The following is a 21,294-nucleotide window of genomic DNA, read 5'->3' on the forward strand; positions in this document are numbered from 1 at the left end:
GGGGGCTGCGGGAAGGAAGGTGGTAGCGCCCCCTACGCGGACGCGGGGCGCTGCTGTGCTTAGCAGAAGGGAGCAAATGGGATGGAGCTTCAGCCGCCCTGGAAGCCGCCCCTTGGCGCCTTCCTCCCTCCCTTCCTCTTTCCAAAATCACGCCTCCTCTTCAACATCAAGAACTCTCCGCACTCCCTGGACCTCTCAGAGCCTCTCCTTCTCATTAACTCTTCCCAGTGCGCTGGCTCAAAAGAGCCTAGATAAGAACACCAAGTTCTGGCTGTCCTTCCAGCAAAGAGTTAGGAGTTAACTTTTCAATCTTTCTAATCTCCTTTAAAAAAGAATGAGCCACACGTTAGGGTAACCACTGGGAATCCCATCACACACATTGGCGGCATCTGTCCTCCCCGACAGGGTGCCTCCAGCACTTCAGATCCCAGCCGAGAGCTGGCTGCTAGCGCCCAGCAAACGATGCGGAAAGCAAACCCCGGCTCGCGGAAAGCGGGAGGAGGGGGCTTCCTCGGGTCTGTTTTGTCTGGTTGGCAAGACTTCCAAAGCCTGGTTCCCCAACGCTGTCACCCGGTCGCTGGCGTGGAGGAGGGAGTCCGGGAAGACTGGACCCCAGAATTGTCCCGGCTTTCTCCGGAGTGCCCGGCGCAGCTTCTGGCTGAGAGCGGGAGCGGGCTGAGTAGGGACAAAGAACGCAAGGGAGAGGCAAAGCCTGGCCTTGGGCAGCCCCTGGCCTGGCCGGAGGCGCGAGTCCGAGAGTGCGCTCGGTGGAGACTGGGGGTGGAGGTGCCCGGAGCGTACCCAGCGCCGGGAGTACCTCCAGTTCACACCCCGGGCTGCAGTTCCCTGGGTGGCCGCCGAGACGCCGGCCTGGGCTGGAGGGACTGGGGGCGGGGGCGGGGCTCGTCACGTGGAGAGGCGCGCGGGGGCGGGCGGGGCGGGGGCGCGCGCCCGGCTCCTTAAAGGCGCGCGAGCCGAGCCGAGAGGCGGCTCTGTGGCCGCAGGCGCAGGCCCGAGCGACAGCCGATACGTGAGGCGCGCCGGCCCGCGGCAGCTCCGGGACTCAACATGCGCTGCTCGCAGGGAGGCGTCTGGCTGGCTCTGGCCGCGTCGCTCCTACATGGTAAAGCCGTCGCCTCCCCGCCCTCCACTTCTCCGTGGGATCCCGGGCACATCCCGGGCGCCTCTGTGCGCCCCGCGCCTGGGCCAGGTTTGGGGTCTCCCCGCCGCCGGCGTGGGGCAGCGGGGGCGCTGCGGGGGCTGCTTGTCTGGGTTGCACCGGGTGGGCGGCGGGGGCCGCGGGCAGGAGGGAGTCGGCAGTACACCCGCCGGCCTGCCCTGAGCCCCCTGCCCGGGTCTCCTCTCCTTAAGTGTCCCTGCAAGGCGAGTTCCAGAGGAAGCTTTACAAGGAGCTGGTCAAGAACTACAACCCCTTGGAGAGGCCCGTGGCCAATGACTCACAACCGCTCACCGTCTACTTCTCCCTGAGCCTCCTGCAGATCATGGACGTGGTGAGTCCCGCCTGCCCACAGGGCTGCCCTCTCCCCTACCTGGGCTCCGAGGGGCTTTTTAGAAAGCGTCGGGCGGCCAGGCGGTGGAGCTCGGCTGGGACACTCTAGCTGGCCCCAGGCGAGGCAGGGCCATGCTCTGACTCTGTCCCCAGCCTGCCCTCTCCTGAGTGTCTCAGTTCTCCGTCTCTCCTCCCGCCAAGGAGGAACCTGGTAAAGCTTGTTCCATCACTCCGGCCACCTGTACATGGGTACTTGGGTCCCACCTTTCCCTCAGTTTAGAAACTCAAGCATCCTGAACTGGGACTCAGTAGCAAGAACAGGTGACATTCACTTTTTAGTCTCCCTTATAGTGTAAGTGTTGACATGCAGTCCAGCATTGAGTGTCAGTTTAGCCATTTCTAGACTTTTCTGCCGCCTGTGATATGTAACTTCTTTGGTGGGGGGCCTGCCCCCGAGCTTTGCAGCTGGCAAATCTGTCCAGGCAGAGGGCAAGAGGGCTAGCTGTGAACTTTCACTGTGACCCCATTTTAGGAATGGGCATGCTTTACCTTCCTGGTGAGGACAGGTACCAGGAGTCCTGCTCCATGGACTCAGGGTTCCCCATCAGGAATACACGTGTCTGTCCCTCCAGGCAGCTGACACCAGTTCCATGGGCCTCTTGCCTTGCAGCCTTGCTAGTGCCCACTTCAGTTGGCCATTCTGTGTAAACTTGCCTTTTGTTCCTCTATGCTGCTTTGGATATTCAATATTCATGATATATTCTCCATATAGTACAAATGCTTCACACAAGTGTTTAATTCATTATAAATGTCTATACAGAGTATCAGATTCTACTGTGGAGACCCTGGAGTGGGGCAGGGTGGGGCACAGGGATAATGATGTTCATTGGGAGGGACAGCATGATAGGAAAGAGGTGAGGCAATAGCCACAATTCCTGGTTAAAAAACAAATAGTGCTAAGAGTCACCTGGCAAAGTGGAAAAAGATAAGAGGTGATACTTCATAATCCTACAAATAAACGGTTACCCGCACTAGCATGTTGATGAATGGTATATCATTTAACCTAGTTAAAATTGCTGTGATACATTGCCTCCTTTCCAACACTACACTCGCCTCAAATGTGTTCTTCCTCCTGCAGACAGAATCATGCTTTAAAATATTGAATGTATATGTGATGAAGTGGAAAAGTTATCATGAGAGAAGAGCTGTAGGGGAAGACAGGTTCAGTCTTATGAGTTGCAGAGCAGTAAAAGTTGCTTTTTACAGAGCAGCTCCTCAGTTACTTTAAAGAGCTCAAGATTTGTACTTGGGGTGTTCGGTGGGTTCTGGCTCCGTCGGTTTTTGAATGGCTGCTGTTAGGTAAGTTTCTTAAGCATCTTGAGCCTTGGCTTTCTGGCTAATAAAATGGACACTGTAGTACCTCATCAGTCATTGTGATCAACTAAAGAATATGGAAACAACTTGAAGAGACCTTAAAGCTGGATATGTGATTATGGTCATTTTCATGCAGAAACCACATGAAAAGACCAGGCAGCAGAGCTGACACACCCCGCAAGTGGTGTGTGACAGGGTGACAAAGGGACAGTGGCCCCTTCTTCCCCCATTTGCCCAGGGTCAACTCCAGCCAGGCTGCCTCACTGTTTGTGTCTGCTCCACAGCTGTCTCCCTTGGAGTGGGTGTCCCTGTACTGCCTGGATGGGGCTGATGGTGCAGTAGCCCCTCAGTAGAGGAGTAGGAGGAAGTCAGTAGAACAGGCTCCTGAGGTTGCAAAGGCTGCGGCAGCCTCTTTTGGAGAAGAGACTACTCACGGAGAAGCTGCAGGCTTTTTTTCTGGGAACTTCTGCTTCTTTAAGAGACATTTAAGAAACCAACTTATTAGAGGAGCTCTGAGTCTTAGGAGAAGTTTAGGCATAGGTTAGTGTTACACTACGTGAACATTTAAAATAACTTGTCACGTTAGAAAATTACAAAAATAAAATCTAGCCGGGCAAGGTGGCGAGTGCCTGTAGTCCCAGCTACTCGGGAGGCTGAGGCAGGAGAATGGTGTAAACCCGGGAGGCGGAGCTTGCAGTGAGCTGAGATCCGGCCACTGCAGTCCAGCCTGGGTGACAGAGCGAGACTCCGTCTCAAAAAAAAAAAAGGGGAAAAAAAAAAAATTACAAAAATAGCAAATTGGCACTTTGTGTCAATGACAGTCCACTGTCCTTAGGAAATGCGTGTGAAGAGGGCTGTCAGCAGTCAGAGGTGATGGGAAGGGGGCGGGAGAAAGTTTCTCTCTCACTTTAGCCATGGGGTTGGCTGTGAACACATTGAACTTCCAAGCCAGGCAATGCTGTGTTCATGGAGTGGCCTTGAACAAACTCCCTTACCTTTCGGAGCCCTGTTTTCTCATGTGTTAGAATAATACCTGCTTCAGAGGGTTTTGAGAGGATTAAATAAGATGAAGTGCTTGCCACACACTGGTGATTCACTGAAGGTATGCTCCATCTTAATGATGTAACTACTCAACTCAGAGGTCAAGAAGTCATGCCTAGAAAGGTGTGGTCCCTTGCCCAAGGCCACTCTGTGGTTAGAGGTAGGGCTATGAGGAAACGTTGGGCAAGTCCTTTGTCTTTCATCTGCTGCTTCCTTTAGACTTGGTAACTTCGGCAGAACAAAGTCATTTAATTTATTTAAACTGGATGAATTGTAACTAATTTAATGTGACTTTCCTGAGATGCTGGATGACGCTGAAGTCTCTATCAGACATAAGGAAATATGCAAATGTTTGTATTCCAGCCTAACTTGGCTCTGCCCGGTTTTTGAAGTGGAGCCGGGTTTCTCCAGCTGAAATCTCAGCCCTCTGGACAGAGACACAATGGTTCTCATAAAGGCTTCACGTGGCAAAATCTTGGCTGGTGTAGATTCCCTTTACACATTTGTTGCCCATTTTAACTGGGCTGTTCTAGAGACCATAGTAGTTGGTTTTCCTACTCCCAAATATTGTTATTGATTCCTTTTCTTGGTTAGCAGAGGTTCCCAACTGGAGTGATAGGAAGACACCATATGATGTTATATATTTTATTATTGTGAAAGATCATTTACTCTTTAATCAATTTATTCCACAAATCCTATTGAGCTCCTATTGTAGACTTTGACAAATTCTGAGAATTAACAGAAAGATGATGGATTATTTTTCCTTTCAGAGATCTCGTGAGCTGGCTAGGGAGATTAACAAGTAAATCCCAGGCCGGGCATGGTGGCTCACGCCTATAATCCCAGCACTTTGGGAGGCTGAGGCGGGCGGATCCCGAGGTCAGGAGATCGAGACCTTCCTGGCTAACATGGTGAAACTCCGTCTCTACTAAAAATACAGAAAATTAGCCGGGTGTGGTAGCGGTCGCCTGTAGTCCCAGCTATCGGGAGGCTGAGGCAGGAGAATGGCCTGAACCCAGGAGGCAGTGCTGGCAGTGAGCCGAGATCTCGCCACTGCACTCCAGCCTGGGCGACAGCGAGACTCAGTCTCAAAAAAAAAAAAAAAAAGTAAATCCCAAATTACTACATGTGATGAAATTTAACATACATATCTGTACAAAGGGCTAGAAAACATTGTTTTCAACTAGAGCAGCTGAGAATGGCTTCAGAGAGATGGTGGTTAGAGTTCCAAAAATGAGAAAGAGTTTGCCACTGAAAGTAGGATATCTTTTCCAGGTAATGGTTACAGGCTGAGGAAAGGCTGAAAGTACAGTGGAGGACAGCTCACCTCCAACATGTGTTTTGTGGGACACTGGCAACCTATTGATCTTTACTACGATTTTGCTGCAAGACTTCTCAGAAAATTTAATGTGCTATGTTTTTTGAGACATTCTAAAAGACCAATATAGTGCTGACCAAACTACTGATAGTATTACAGACCCTTTTGTAAGAATTATGCTTTAGAAGCACACCTGACAAGGGCGGGGGTAAGGGGGCTATGAGTTTTCTTTGGTATGAGGTGCTAGATAAATGTGGGGACAGTAAGGTTGCAGTGTGTGAGGTGTCCTGAGTTCCTCTGCAAGTTTGCATTTTACCTGGCTCTAGTCTAGGCATCTCTGAAGGCACGAGGAGGCAGTGTGCCAGGGGTTTTGTGAAGCTGTAAGACCAGCCTGCCATAGCATATTTTCCCAGAAATGGAAATAGTCCAAACCTTGATATTTGTATTAAATTCAAGTATAAATTATAGATTGGAGTGAAAAAACTTTACATACATTTTAGAGGCACGACAGGAGTCCTCAAAGGAATTGCTTGACCTGCTGTTATTCAACAGGCTCCTTCATGAAGCACTAGGCAGAGGGGGAAGATATGGTGGATTTTTAAACAGGGGAGGGAAGTAACCAAATCTCTGCTTAAGCAGAAGATGCTGAGAGCAGTGAGTGTGAGACGGGTTAGAGAGGAGGAGAGAAAAGTAAGGGACAAGGAGGTTGAAACTAGGGTGGCCACTGTGGGAATGTGGAGAAGGGGGCAGATTTAAGAGATGTTTTGGATATGTTGTCTATGATGTATAGCTGTGTATATAAACATCATGAATATACATCAATAAATTTGCTAAGTGAAAGTGCCTAAATTATTCTTATATGCATACACTGACTTCTGGTGATTATTAATTTACTTCCTGGGCTTGTAACTGGGCTGGGAATGAGATAATACATAAGAAATCATTTTGAAGTGATGCATATGTAAGGTCTGATCTGCCAAGTTTCCATAATGTTTCTCCTTTATTTGTGCCGTTAGTCACCTGAGCACATGCATCTAAAGGCCGTTCTAAGTGATTTGCATAAAATAAATATACATTGGTTATGAAGCATGTCCAGAAGTCAAGTTTGTTAAAATGAATAATATGAACCAACATGTAATTATATACAAATGTAAAACATATAATTATACAAGATTGATTTTTTTGGTATTTTATTGATTTGAAATGCAGATTCAGCTTTTTGGAAGCTTTAGTCACAAGACAGTAGAACTAAGTGGTCATGCACTTAGGCTTTGGCACTGAAGATGGCAGGCAGGGCTGTGGAGCCCAGTATCCTAAGGGCTTATGTGTTATCTAAATTCCTTTGGGTGGCCCTCTGCTTAGGTTTGCAAAATGTATGATTTTATATTCATTAGCCACCATTTAAAATGCTACAACTCCAACAAAATATTATCAAGTATTATAAAACCCACATACCTAGAATATATTGTAAAAAGAAATGCTGAAGGTATAATCGGGTATTGATCTTTATCATTTTAAAAAAATCTTTACTTTTTTGAGCAATTTTAGCTTCTCAGCAAAATTAAGAGGAAGGTACAGAGATTTCCCACAGCTTCCTCAATGATCAACATTCCCCTCTAGAGTAGTATATTTGTTACAACTGATGAACCTACATCGAGACATTATAATCACCCCAAATGCACAGTTTATAAGAGGATTCCCTCTTGGTTTTGTGTAATCTATGGGTTTGGGCAAATGTATAATGGCATAGTGTATAACACCATCATTATGGTATCATACTGAGTATTTTTACTCTCCTGGAATTTCTCTGTGCTCTGCCTTTTTATCATTACCTTCGCCACAATTCTTGGCACCCGTGATGTTTTATTGTCTCTGTAGTTGAATCTTTTCCAGAATGTCATATGGTTGGAATCATACAGTCTGTAGCCTTTTCAGATGGACTTATTTTACTTAGTAATATGCGTTTATGCTCTCTCCATACTCTTTCATGGCTTGATAGCTCACTTCTTCTTAGCACTGAGTAATATGCCATTGGTCTGGATGTAGCACAGTTTATCCATTCACCTCCTGAAGAACATCTTGGTTGCCTCCAAATTTTGGCAATTATGAGTAAAGCTGCTATAAGCATCTTGTGCAGATTTTTATGTGAACATAAGGTTTCAATCATTTAGGTAAATACCAAAGCGGGCACTTGCTGGTTCGTATGCTAGGAGTATGTTTAATTTTCTAAGGAAATCACAGACTGTCTCCCAAAGTGGATGTACCATTTTACATTCTCCCCAGCAATGAATGAGAGCTCGTGTTGCTCTATATCCACGTCAGCATTTGGCGGTGTCAGTGTTCTGGATTTAGAGCATTTTTATAGATGTGTAGCGGTATCTCATTGTTTTATATTTGCATTTCCCTGGTGACATATGATGTGGAGCATTTTTTCATAAGCTTATTGCTATCTGTAGATCTTCTTTGGTAAGGTGTCTGTTAAGGTCTTTGACCAAGTTTTAAGTGTTTTTTTTTTTTCTTATTGCTGAATTTAAGAGTTTTTGTATGTTTTTGATGACAGTCTTTTATCAGGTATGTCTTTTGCAAATATTTTCCCCAGTCAGTAGCTTGTTTTCTCATTCTCTTTACATCGTATTTCACAGAACATACATTTTTAACTTTAGTGAAACCCATCTTTTCAATTCTTTCTTTTATGGATTGTGCCTCTGGTATTGTATCTAAAAAGTTATTGCTGTAGCTAAGGTCATATAGGTTTTCCACTATTATCTACTAGGAGTGTTATAGTTTTGCACTTTACATTTAGGTCTGTGGTCCATTTTGAGTTAATTTTTATGAAGTGTATAAGGTCCGTGTCTACATTTATCTTTTTGCATGTGGTTGTCCGGTTGTCGTAGCACCATTTGTTGAAAAGACGATCTTTGGTCCATTTCATTGCCTTTGCATCGTTGTCAAAGATCAGTTGATTATATTTATGTGAGTCTATTTCTGGGTTCTCTATTGTGTTTCATTGATCTCTTTGTCTATTCTTTCATCAATAGCACAGTCTTGATTTTACTATAGCTTTATCTTAAGTCTTGAAGTTTGGTAGTATCAGTCCTCCAACTTTGTTGTTGTTCTTCAACATTGTGTTGGCTCTTCTGGGTCTTTTGCCTCTCTCTGCAAACCTTATAAAATTGCTTTATAGATACCCACAAAATAACGTTCTGGGATTTGTTTGGGATTGCATTGAATCTATAGATCGAGTTGGGAAGAACTGGCATATTGACAATATTGAATTTTTCTATTCACGAACGTAGAATAGCTCTTTAGTTCTTCCTTCATTTTGTTTGTAAGACTTTTGTAGTTTTACTCATATAGATCTTGTAAATACTTCACTAGATTTATACCTAAGTGCTTAATTTTTGAGGGGTTAAATGGTATTATGATTTCAATGTCAAATTCTACTTGTTAGTTGCCAAAATATAGGAAAGCCGTTTACTTTTACATGTTAGCCTTGTCTTCTGCAAAGTTGCTGTAATTGTTTATTAGCTCCTAGAGATTTTTTTTTTTTTGTCATTTATTTTGGGTTTTCTACATAAATGATCATGTCATCTGCGATCAAAGACAGCTTTATTTCTTTTTTCCCAGTCTGTATACTTTTTATTTCTTTTTTCTTGTCCTTTCGTATTAGCTGGTACTTCCAGTGTGCTATTGAAGGGAGTGGGAGAGGGGGACATCCTTGACCTGTTCCTAATCTTAGTGGGAAAGCATCAGGTTTCTTATCATTAAGTATGATGTTAGCTATAGGTTTTTTGGATAGTATATATTTATAAATAAAAATTTTTTTAAAGTATATATATAAAATATATATAAAAATAAAAGTACATATTTACTTACATTTATATATAAATATATACATATATTTTGTATATTTATATTTATGTAAGCATATACAAATATTTTGTATATATACATATACATATTTTATATATACATATGAAAAATATGTATATACATACATACAAAAAACCTACAGCTAACATCATACTTAATGATGTATATATTTATCAAGTTGAGGAAGTTCTCTTCTATTCCATTTACTGAAAGTTTTTATGATGACTAGGAGTTGGATTATGTCAGAATTGTTTTCATCTATTGATATAATCATGTGATTTTTCTTTCGTAGCCTGTTGATGTAATGGATTATATTAATTGATTTTTTAGTGTTGAGCCAACCTTGAATATCTGGAATAAATCCCACTTGATCATGGTATATAATTCTTTTTGTACATTGTTGAGATCAATTTGCTAATTTTTAAATTTTTGGTTGAGACAGAGTTTCACTGTGTTGCTCAGGCTGGTCTCGGACTCCTGAGCTCAGTTGATCTGCCTGTCTCAGCCTCCTGAAGTGCTAGGATTGGAGGCGTGAGCCACCACAACGTGCTGATATTTTGTTGAGCATTTTTGAATCTATGTTCATCAGTGATACTGGTTTGTAGTTATCTTTTCCTATAATGTATTTATCTGCCATTTGTATTAGGGTAATGCTGGACTCATAGAATGTTTTAGGAAGTATTTCCTCTGCTTGTGTACTCTGAAAGAGACTGTAGATAATTGGCATAATTTCTTTTTTAAATTTGTAGACTTCACCAGTGAGCCCTTCTGGGCCTGTTGCTTTTTGTTTTGGAAGGTTATTATTATCTGATTCAATTGCTCCAATAGATATGGGCCCATTCAAATTGTTTATTTCTTCTTGTTTGAGTTTTGAGAAATTTTGTCTTTCCAGGAGTAGTCCATTTTATCTAGGTTATAAAATTGGTGAGCATAGAATTGTTCATAGTATTTACTTGTTATCCTTTCAATGCCCATAGGATCTGTAATGATGTCTTCTCTTTTACTTCTGATATTAGTAATTTTTGTCCTTTCTCTTTTTTTTCTTATTTAGCCTGGCTGGATGCTTATTAATTTTATTGATCATTTTTCAAAAAACATTTTGGTTTTGTTCATTTCCTCTATTGATTTCCTGTTTACAATTTTGTTGATTTTTGCTCTAATTTTTAATATTTCTCTGCTTATTTTGGATTTAATTTGCTCTCTTTTTCTAGTTTCCTAAAGTAGAAGCTTAGAATATTGATTTTTAGATCTTTCTTCATTTCTAATACTGTATTAACTGCTATAGATTTTCCCCTGAGCACTTCTTTTGCTGGATCCCACAAATTTTGGTAAGTTATTTTCATTTTCATTTCAGTTAAAATATTTCAATTTCTCTTGAGAGTTGTTCTTTGAGACATGTATTATTTAAAGGCATATTGTTTAATTTCCACGTATTTTTGGATTTTTCAGTAATCTTTCTGTTACTGATTTCTAGTTTAATTTCTTTGTATTCTGATAGCAGGCAAGGTGTAATTTCTATTCTTTTAAATTTGTTAAGGCTCATTTTATGGCACAAATATGGGGACTATTACATGTGAGCTTGAGAAGAATGTGTATTCTACTGTTGTTGGATAAAATATTCTATAGATATTGCTTATATCCAATTGATGGACAATGTTTTGAGTTCAACCATGTTTATACTGGTTTTCTGCTTTCTGGTTCTTTCAATTTCTGATAGGGGGGTGTTAAAGTTTCCAAATGTGATAATGAATTTATCCTTGTAGGTCTAATAGTTTTTGCCTCATTAGTTTGATGCTGTGTTTTTGGGCACATACTCATTAAGTACTGTTAAGTATTTTTTGTAGAATTGATCTTTTTATCATTAAGTAATACAATTTTTTATCCCTGGAAACTTTCCTTGAAGTATGTGCTATCTGAAATTTACATAGCTATTCCTGCTTTCTTGGATTAGTGTTAGCATGGTATACTTTTCTCCATCCATAGGACACTTTTAATTTATATGTGTCTTTATATTTAGAGTACTCTGGTTTTTATGTAGGCACATGCAGTTGGGTCTTGTTTTTTGATCTACTCTTACAGTCTCTTTAAATTGATGCATTTAGACCTCTCAAAGTGATTGTTGATATACTTGGATCAGTAACTATCATATTTGTTACTGATTTTTTTTTGTTGTCCTTGTTCCTTATTTCAGTTTTTGTTTTCCACTCTGACTTTTACGGTTTAGTTGGGCATTTTATGTGGTTGTGTTTTCCCTCCTTTCTTGGCATATCGGTTATAGTTCTTTTCTTTACTTTTTTAGTGGTTGTCCTAGAGTTTGCAACGTTCATTTACAGCTAACCCAAGTCACCTTTCATGTTACGTTATACCACTTCATGGGTAACATGAGCACTTTATAATGCAAAATAACATGAATTTCTTCCTCCTGTCCCTTGTACCATTTATTTCTTATAAGGTGCATATGTGTGTGTGTATATATGTGTGTGCATATATGTATGTATTATATATGTATATATGATATATACATGTAGGTATAAAAAAATTGTTGCTATTGTTATTTTGAACAAACTGTTTTCTGTTTGTTCAAAATAATGTGTGTGTGTATATATGTGTGTGCATATATGTATGTATTATATATGTATATATAATACATACATACAGGTATAAAAAAATTGTTGCTATTGTTATTTTGAACAAACTGTTTTCTTGTTAAATTAATAAGAAAAACATAAGTTTTTATTTTGCCTTCACCTTTTCCTTCTTCAGTGGTTCTTTCTTTAATTTACATACAACTTTCAACCTGTATCATTTCCTTTCTTTTTAAAGAACTTCTTTTAACATTTTTTCAAGGCAGGTGTGCTTGCAACAAATTTCTTCAATTTTTGCCTGAGAATGTATTTTTTTTTCCTTATCTTTTGAAGGATGATTTCAATAATTCTAGATTTGTGACTTTCTCTCTCAACACTAATTATTTTACTCTCTTTTTGCTTGCATGGTTTCATATAAGTCAGATGTAATTCTTACCTTTTTGGTCCTCTAAAGGGAAGGGTATTTTGTCCCCCTTTGGCTTCCTTCAGGATTTCGCCTTTAATTGTTTATAGTTTGAAATGATATACCTAGATGTTGGATTTTTTTCCCCCACATGTATCAGCTTGCTGTTTTCTGAGATTCCTGGATGTGTGGTTTGGTGTTTGACACTAATTTGGGGAAATTCTCAATCATTGTTTCAAATACTTCTGTTCCTTTCTCTACTTCAACAGTCCTCAACCTTTTTGACACCAGGGACCTGTTTTGTGGAAGACAGTTTTTCCATAGACTGTCGGGGACCATGGTTTTGGGATGACACTGTTCCACCTCAGATTGTCAGGCATTCATTAGATTCTCATGAGGACCGTGCAGCCTAGATCCCTTGCATGTGAAATTCACAGTAGGGTTTGTGTTCCTGTAAGAATGTCATGCTGCCGCTGATCTGACCGGAGACAGAGCTCACGCAGTAACGCTCCCTGACGTGCCCCTCACCTCCTGCTGTGTGGCCCAGTTCCTAACAGTCCAGGGACAGGTACCGGCCTGTGGCCTAGGGGTTGGGGAACGCTGCCCTACTTCTTCTCCTTCTCGTATTCCCATCACACATATGTTCCACCTTTTGTAATTGTCCCACAATCCTTGGATATTCTATTCTGTTGTTTTCAGTCTTCGTTCTCTTTGCTTTTCAGTTTTCAAAATTTCTGTTGACATTCCTCATACTAGGGATTCTTTCCTCAGCTGTATCCAATCTACTAGTCAGCCCATCAAGTACATTCTTTATTTTTGTTACATTATTTTTGATTGCTGGTATTTCTTTTCGGTTATGTCTTAGGAGTTCCATCTGTGTGCTTACATTGTTTAACTGTTCTTGCATGATGTCTACTTTTTCCGTTAGAGGCTTTAGCATATTAAAAATAGTTGTTGTAAATTCTGATCTGATAATTCCAATACTGCTGCCATGTCTGGTACTAATGCATGCTCTGTCTCTTCAATTTGTGTTTTTCGTTTATTTGTTTTATGCCTTTTAGTATGCTTTGTGATTTTTTTCTTGATTGGTGGCCATGATATACCAGATAAAAGGAACTGCTGTAAATGAATGTTACTAATGTAGTGGTAAGGTGTGGAGGGAGGGGGAGCATTCTATACTCCTGTGATTAGGTCTCAGATTTTTAGTGAGCCTATGCCTCTGGACACGAACTTCATAGGTGTTTCTCAGTTTGTTTCTCCCCGCTTGGGTGCCGTAGGATGGCTAGAGTGGGTGGAGTTCAGTATTTCCCTTCCCTTAGGTGAGGTAGGCTCTGATAATACCCCAGAGGGTTAGACTACGGTTAATTCATTTTTCCTGATGGCAGGCCTTATTAAAAACAACAGAAAGTTCTGGCACATTTCCAAATGGTTTCTTTCACCTGTCTCTGGTGGAAGCATGAGGGAACACTTCTGCAGTATTTCCTGTGGAAACCTGGTAGAGCTTCTGGAGGTAAACCTCAGGATATTTGGGAACCCCTATGGTTGAATCCTTTTGGAATTTTTAACTTTCAAAGTTGTACACACGGAGCCTCCAGGAATTTGCCAATTCCAGTTCGGGTTTTCTTACTCTGCTGCTGGTTCCTGTGGTGGTTTTGCTGATTAGTCTCTGCTCTGGGAAGTCCTGGCTCTCTGTATGCCCGTTTGTCCCTCCAATCTTGAGAGCAGAAGTTCATCCTATGTGTTCCCCTGTTAGTTTGGCTCCAAGAAGAGCTGTTGTTTTTTTTAGTGTGTTCACCCTTTTACTTGTTAGGACAAAGTTGTAACTTCTGAGCTTCTTGCATCAGGAACCAGGAACTGGATCTAATAATGTTTTAATAAGATACATTTCTTAAAATGACAAAAGTAATATGTGTTTGTACAGGAGCTAAATTAAACAAACCTAAAAAGGAATCAAGAAGTTGAAAATCAAGGGGGTAAAAATCAGCACACACAAGGCATTCTGGCAGAGTTCATGCTATCTTTTCTTTATGTTTATGGATGTGTAGAGAAATATTTAAATATTTAAAAGTTGAAAGGTATAAACATAATGTATGGTGCCTTAAGCAGTTTTAACAGGCATTAATTTTAAAGTGGCACACTTAGGCCCATTAGTAAACAAATACAGGTTTTAAAATACATTTATATGTTTTCTTCATTAACTCTTACCATCACTGCATATTCAATCTATATTCCTTTCGTAATTTAAAAACCATTTTTAAAAATGTATTTAAATGCTTTATGATGATACTTATAAGTAACACATAGTTGGGTTTTTTAAAAAATTGAATTTGAGAATCTTTATAATTTAGTTATCCTTAAAGTGATTACTGATTTATTTGGGTTTAAATCTATCCTTCGCTATTTACTTCCACTTACCCTTGTCTCTTCTATGTTCTTTTTTTCTCTTTTTTCTTACACTTTTCTGGATTAATTGCTCGTTTTATATTATTCTTATATTCTCTTCTATTAGTTTGTTAGTCACATTTCTTTCTTTTTGTCTTACAGTGGTTGATCTGGAGATTACAATAGGAATCCTTGACTAAGTAAAGTCTAATGAAAGTCATCAACCTTTCTGTACAATGTGAGGACTTTACAACACTTTAATTCCATAATTGCAATGTATCTACTGTTATTGTCATGTATTTTATTTCTATAAATATACTTAAATTTTATAAGATTATAATTGTTTTTTGCAGTCAGTATTCTTTTAGATTTACTCCTATATTTACCTTTTTTGTGACTTTAATTCCTCCCTGTATCTTCTAATGTCCATCTAAGATAATTTTCCTTCTGCCCTTTAGACTTCTTTTTCATGAGAGTCTGAAAGTAGCACAATTTCTCCATGTTTGTTTCAAAACTTATTTATATTGCCTAATTTTTGCGTGATAATTCAAAAATACAGACTTTGTGTTGCCAGTTAGTTACAGCCCTTTTATATACAGCACAGTGTCTATAGTATATTACCCTAGTGTTTTCTGACTTCCAGTACTTCTCTTAAGAGGTCAGCTATATGCCTTATTGTTGCTTCTCTGTTCTTGTTTTCTTCGGTCACTTTTAAATTGTATTCTTTGTCTTTGATTTTCAACAGTTTTACTGTGATAAGAATATGTTTCTGCTGTTTTGTTTTACCTGTTTGGGATTCAGAATGAATTATTGAATCTGTTCCTTGGTTTCATTCACAAGTTTTGGAAAATTGTTGCCAGCTCTTTCTTTCTTTCTTTTGAGACGGAGTCTTGCTCTGTTGCCCAGACTGGAGTACAGTGGCGTGATCTCAGCTCACTGCAACCTCTGCCTCCTAGGTTCAAGCAATTCTTCTGCCTCAGCCTCCCGAGTAGCTGGAACTACAGGCGTGCACCACCACGCGTGGCTAATTTTTGTATTTTTAGTAGAAACGGGTTTCCAGCATATTGGCCAGGCTGGTCTCAATCTCCTGACCTCATGATCTGCCCACCTCGGCCTCCCAAAGTGCTGGAATTACAGGCATGAGCCACCATGCCCGGCCTAGATATTTCTTTAGATATAGCGTCTGCTCTATTTTATCTGCCTTCTCTTTTTGGGACAGTGATTACATGTTTACCACAGCTTTCACTTTATCTCAGTGATTCTCAAGCAGGGCCAGTGTTTCTCCCCAGGGAATGTTTGGCATTATCTTGAAAAAATGTCAGTTGCTCCAGTTGGCGAGAAGGATGCTACTGACACTTACAGGGAAGGGGCTAGGGATGCTGCTGAATGTCCTATAGTGCATAGGATGGTTCCCCAAGACGAAGAAGTATCTGGCCCCAATGTCAACAGTGCTGAGATGGAGAAGCCTGCTTTGTTCCATGTGCTTCCTGTTCTTTGCTGTAATTTCCCATTACTTTGTCTCTCCATGCTTCATCTAGTCTGTTTTCTGTTGACCTGTATTCAATAGTCAGTCCTTGAATCCTCTCGTTGTGTCTATCTGCCGTTAGTCCCATTTATTGACTTCTTTTTAAAGTTTCAGACATTGCACGCTTTAGTGTTAGAATTTCCTTTTGGTTCTTACAAAATTTTCTAGCTCTCAAGCTTGTTCTCAGTTTCTTCAGATATATTCATAAGAATTCTTTTATAACCCCTATCTCATAGTTCCATTCTTAAGACGCTTTGTGCCTCCGTTTTTGTTAGTGATGGTTCTTTCTGCTTTTCTGACACATGATCTGGGCCCCTTCTGAGCCTGGTTGTGTCTGTAGTTTGCCCCAGACAATGTATGGGGACAATGGTAGAGATGAGAGCATGGAGAACCCTTTTACTACTGTTAATATTTACTTCTGACAGCAGCCACCCCATGGGCACCCGCAACCAGCAACCACACATTACCTTAATTAGATTAGCGATTGAGAAGATGTGAAGATGGGCTTCAGTCCCTCTAAAGGCTGCTTTCTTTCTGGTTCTTGCATATATATTCTAGGGCATAAATACAGAAAATTTACTAGAGTCTTCTCTCTCTTCAATAAGTTTTTTTTTTTGTTTTTTTTTTTTTGTTTTTTTTTTTTTTGAGATGGAGTCTCACTTTGTCACCCAGGCTGGCATACAGTGGCACAATCTCAGCTCACTGCAACCTCCACCTCCCGGGTTCCAGTGATTCTTCTGCCTCAGCCTCCCAAGTAGCTGGTATTATGGGCATGCGCCACCATGGCTGGCTGATTTTTGTGTTTTTAGTAGAGACAAGGTTTCATGACGTTCACCAGGCTGGTCTTGAACTCCTGACCTCAAGTGATCCACCCGCCTTGGCCTCCTAAAGTACTGGGATTATAAGCATGAACTACCACACCTGGCCCTCTCTTCAGTAAGTCTTGAACTCAAATTTCGTCCCCTTTTCTCTTAAGTTTGTCAAGGTTTGCTCAAAATTTTAGCCTCTTAAGCATTATTAAATAATCACCACAGGCTCTGGAAAGGTGGCCTCAAATCCTGGTATTGTCTCAGGGCTCCCCTCCCTTCCTGGATCTTGTCCCTGCAATTCCTCACTGCTCTATTGGTATTCTGGTGCCCTCAAGCATGATTTTTCTTTTCTTTTTTTCCCAAGCTCTTCTAATTGTTCTCACTGGAGAGTTGGCGAGAACTACCTAGTTCATCTTTATTGATAGCAGAACAGAAATTCTAAATGGAAATAAATATCACATGTGCTCACACATTTGTGGAAGCTAAGAAAGTGGATCTCACGGAAGTAGAGAGTGTAATGGTGGTTACCAGGGGCTGGGAAGACAATGGGGAGAGGATGATGAAGAGAAGTTGGTTAAAGGGAGTAAGTTAGATGGAAGAGCCCGGGTGTGGTGGCTCACACTTGTAATCCCAGCACTTTGGGAGGCCAAAGCAGATGGATCACAAGGTTAAGTGATCCAGACCATCCTGGCCAATATGGTGAAACCTCGTCTCTACTAAAAATACAAAAATTAGCTGGATGTGGTGGCGCATGCCTATAGTCCCAGCTGCTCGGGAGGCTGAGGCAGGAGAATCGCTTGAACCCGGGAGGCGGAGGTTGCAGTGAGCCGAGATTGTGCCACTGCACTCCAGCCTGATGACAGAGCGAGACTTCGTCTCAAAAAAATAAATAAATAAAAAGAAATTTTAAAAAGTTAGATGGGAGATATAGTTAGAAGGAATAAGTTCTAGTATTTGATAGTATAGTAGAGAAATTATAGTTAACAATAATTTATCGTATATTTCAACTAGAAGAGCAGACTTGTAATGTTCCCTAGATAAAAGATAAATGTTTGAGGTGGTGGATACCCCAATGATACCGATTTCATCTTTACACATTGTCTGTGGGTATCAAAATATCATATGTACCTCCAAAATATGTACAGCTATTAGATATAAATAAAAACACCAATCTGTAGTGCACCTTTATAATTGATACCAATTTATTATGGTAGAAATTTTTATTATGGTAGAAAACCTCTTTAGGGCTCTGAGAGATAAACCCACAAAATTCTTTTAATCTGTATAGACTGAGAATTGTAAGCACTTTTACTAAAGGATATCTTTCTTGTAAATGTTGCCTTTCAAGGCTACCATTGAAGCTATTCCCTGAAGGGTTCAGCTCTCTCAGAGCTTCTCGTTTCATCCTTGACATGCTGTTAAAGGAAGAAAAATAGTCTTGTCATGGAGGAAGGCCAACAAAAATCTCTGCTCCCTTATTGATTTATTTTTAAAATCAGGATTAGGTAGTGTTTTACTCCTCCTCAGGGGAGAAAGAAATCATTTGGCGTCTTCTAATTGCAGTTCCCATGCTCTTAATTTCAGTGATTTCTTTATTCAGTAAACATCAGTTATAAACTATTATAGCCAAAGAAATTTGAAAAGCATTGTAAAATAGTACGTACTTGGGCATATTTATGTGTGTGTAAATGCACACTCAGTCACACACACCCCTGTTATCCTTAGCTCTCCTTGTTGATTTTATTTTTGGTATCTCAAGACAAGGCATCATGTACTATGCTAATTAAGTTTCCAAGATATAAAGCTTGAAGATACAGCAGAAGCCTTGGAGTCACAGCTCCCAGGTAGCCAAAACAATGGACTGAAACTAATATGAAATTAAGCAGTGAATTATACGAAATCTTGTATTATGGGTTAAAAATTAGTGCAGAAGAATGGGCTGTGGGAAAGGCCTGGATGTGTGGCTGACTACTGGCTCTGTGTCAGCTCATAGGTGTAGGAGCTGACCTGTGTAAACTGTAGGTGGCAGTGGATGAGGAGTAGGACATTGTAGTTGTCATGGTTAATGAATGCCACCTGTGAGATTCTCAGCATGGGAAATTTACTCTTGCGTCATTGAAAGTGAATAGTCTGTAAATATTCCTGTCTTGGGTAAAAGAGGTGGTGTCTATATTCTGGGGAGAGGACTTAGAGAGGGAGGAGAACTTATTTGCTTTGTTTTGTGGAGAGAAGGCAAGTGTTAGGCTAGCTCTTTAGCTGGTTTCAAATTTCAAGATGTTAAATGAGTTTATAATCTAAAGTATCTATTTTAAGAAGCTCACACAGAGATGATATGATCAGGGATTTAGATTAAGCAAATTAGGGTAAGGCTGCTCACTGATTGCCAAAATATATTTCATTAAGTACAAATGGATGGAAATTTACAATTGAAATCGCTAGTCAGGAAACAGTTTGTTTCGGTTCTCCATTAAGAAGTTTTATTGTCATTTGAAGTAACCTTTAACACACTGGCTAGCTCATAGAGAGACACACATTTTATTTTGGAAGTTATCCTTTAACCCGATTTTAAAACTTTAAATTGTAGTAAAATAGATATACACTAATGTGGTACAGTATCAAAACCAATTCAGTGCATTACCACAAAGTGAACCCACTTAGGCTGTCACCACCCAATACAGATCTTCCCTCCTCCAGAGCTAAACTATTTGCCTTACTTCCAACACCAGAGTCTAGTTCTGCCCTTCTCTGGAACTCTGTGTGAGAGGAATCACCCAAATACACCGCATGCGTTCTTTGGGATGTGGCTTTTTTGGTTCATTTTTATTTTTGTGAGTCACCCAAGTTGTTTTCTGTAGCTCTTCTTTCTTTGTTTCTATTGTATGAATATAACAACATGTATTATTATATTGATGGCTATTTAGATTTCTTCTAGATTTTGTCTGATTTGAAGAACACTTAAAGGAATGTGGTATATGTCTTGTGATGGACAGGAGTATGCATTGCTCTCTGAAATAGACATAAAGGTAGATTAGCAGGGCCCTAGGGCAGCATGTTTTTAACTTTTCTGGACAATGCTAAACAATTTTCAAAATGGTTATAACCAATTAACATTCCCACCAGCAGTGTATGAAAATTCTTGTTGCTCTATATTTTCACCAACGCTTGGCATTTTTAGTCTATTAAATTTACCATTCTAGTGGGTGTGGAGTGACATTTTCTTGGGATTTTAATTAGCATTTCCCTGATTACGGCTAAGGTTGAGGAGATTTTCATTTTTTTAATTTTTCCATTTTGGTATATTATTTTGAGACGTGTCTGATCGTGTCTCTCTACTATTTCTCTCTTTTTTCTTTTTTTATTTTGTGTTGGTTTGTTTTTTCTTTGTTGATTTGTATGAGTTTTTCTGTATTACAGATATAAACCCTTAGTCATCGTCTTTGTTTTGTGCTGTTACAACAGACTGGAGACTGGGTAATTTATTAAAAATAGAAATTTATTTCTCATAGTTCTGGGGATGGGAAAGTCTTGATATCAAGGTGCCAGTATCTGGCATAGGTCTTCTTGCTGCATCATAACATGGTGGAAGGCATCACATGGCAGAAGGGCAAAGAGAGGGTGAGAGAGAGAGAAGAGGGGTAAACCCACTCGCTTCATAATGAACCCATTCCCAAAGTAACTGCATTAGTCCCTTAGGGAGGGTAGGGCCTTCATGACCGAAGCGTCTCTTCTAGGTTCCGTCTCACAGTACCATCCTAGTGGAAATTAAATTTCAGCATGAGTTTTGAAGGGGACAGATATTCAAACCATTGCAGGTATATGTTTTGCAGGTATCTTAGAGTCTTTGGCTTATTGTTTAACTTTTTGACATTCTTTCTTTTCTCCTTTTGTAAACTTTTAATTGAAGTATGACATGCTTACAGATTAATGGTGTCTTTTGGTGAACAGAAATTCTTAATTTTAGTGTGACCTAGTTTATAAGTCCTTTCTTCTATGTTTAATGCTGATAGTATCATATTTTAAAAGTCTTTCCCTTCCCCAAGTTCATGAAGATATTTTTCTGTATTTTTTAGAAGCTTTCTATTGTTGTTTTAGTGGCTTTTTGTTACTGTTTTACTTCTCATGTTTATGTTTATAACCCACCTAGAATTGATTTTTGTGTATAAAGTGTGTCACTTTGAAGCAGCTTTATGGAAATTGGACTGGTGACTAACTTGTTTTTCAAGAGTTGTGAAAGGGTTGTTAGTGTAATGAGTGCATGATTGTTTAACTGTATCACATTTGGATATTGTCCACCATGCCTGTGCCTTAATGGACATTTTAATTATTTAATGTGTGTATGATATGAAAATAATGTATAGGTTATGGAAATTTTTAATATTTAAAAATGTTGACATCACACACATTATTTACAAAGTCAGTAAAGAAGGGCTTATGAGAAGCCCTAGCCCCTGGCCCCAGGTTTCCCATCACCATC

The 21,294-nt window shown here is 40.2% G+C and overlaps 1 protein-coding gene across 2 annotated transcripts in view; it reads left to right on the plus strand.

Moving 5' to 3' along the window:
- The first annotated feature begins 976 nt into the window (after positions 1 to 976).
- The window catches only part of LOC103245932 (neuronal acetylcholine receptor subunit alpha-7), a 145,499-nt gene continuing 125,181 nt past the window's right edge, over positions 977 to 21,294 (plus strand). Inside the window, exons 1-2 of one of the 2 annotated variants that reach the window (XM_008017180.3) lie at positions 977 to 1,123; positions 1,372 to 1,511. In XM_008017180.3, the coding sequence (XP_008015371.2) occupies positions 1,069 to 1,123; positions 1,372 to 1,511 (195 nt within the window). In that variant the 5' untranslated portion in view covers positions 977 to 1,068. Of the gene's footprint in view, positions 1,124 to 1,371; positions 1,512 to 21,294 lie in introns of those variants that run through there. The other variant, XM_038009782.2, reaches the window with a different exon arrangement.

Source organism: Chlorocebus sabaeus, chromosome 26, assembly GCF_047675955.1.
Source record: "Chlorocebus sabaeus isolate Y175 chromosome 26, mChlSab1.0.hap1, whole genome shotgun sequence".
Taxonomy (NCBI): domain Eukaryota; kingdom Metazoa; phylum Chordata; class Mammalia; order Primates; family Cercopithecidae; genus Chlorocebus; species Chlorocebus sabaeus.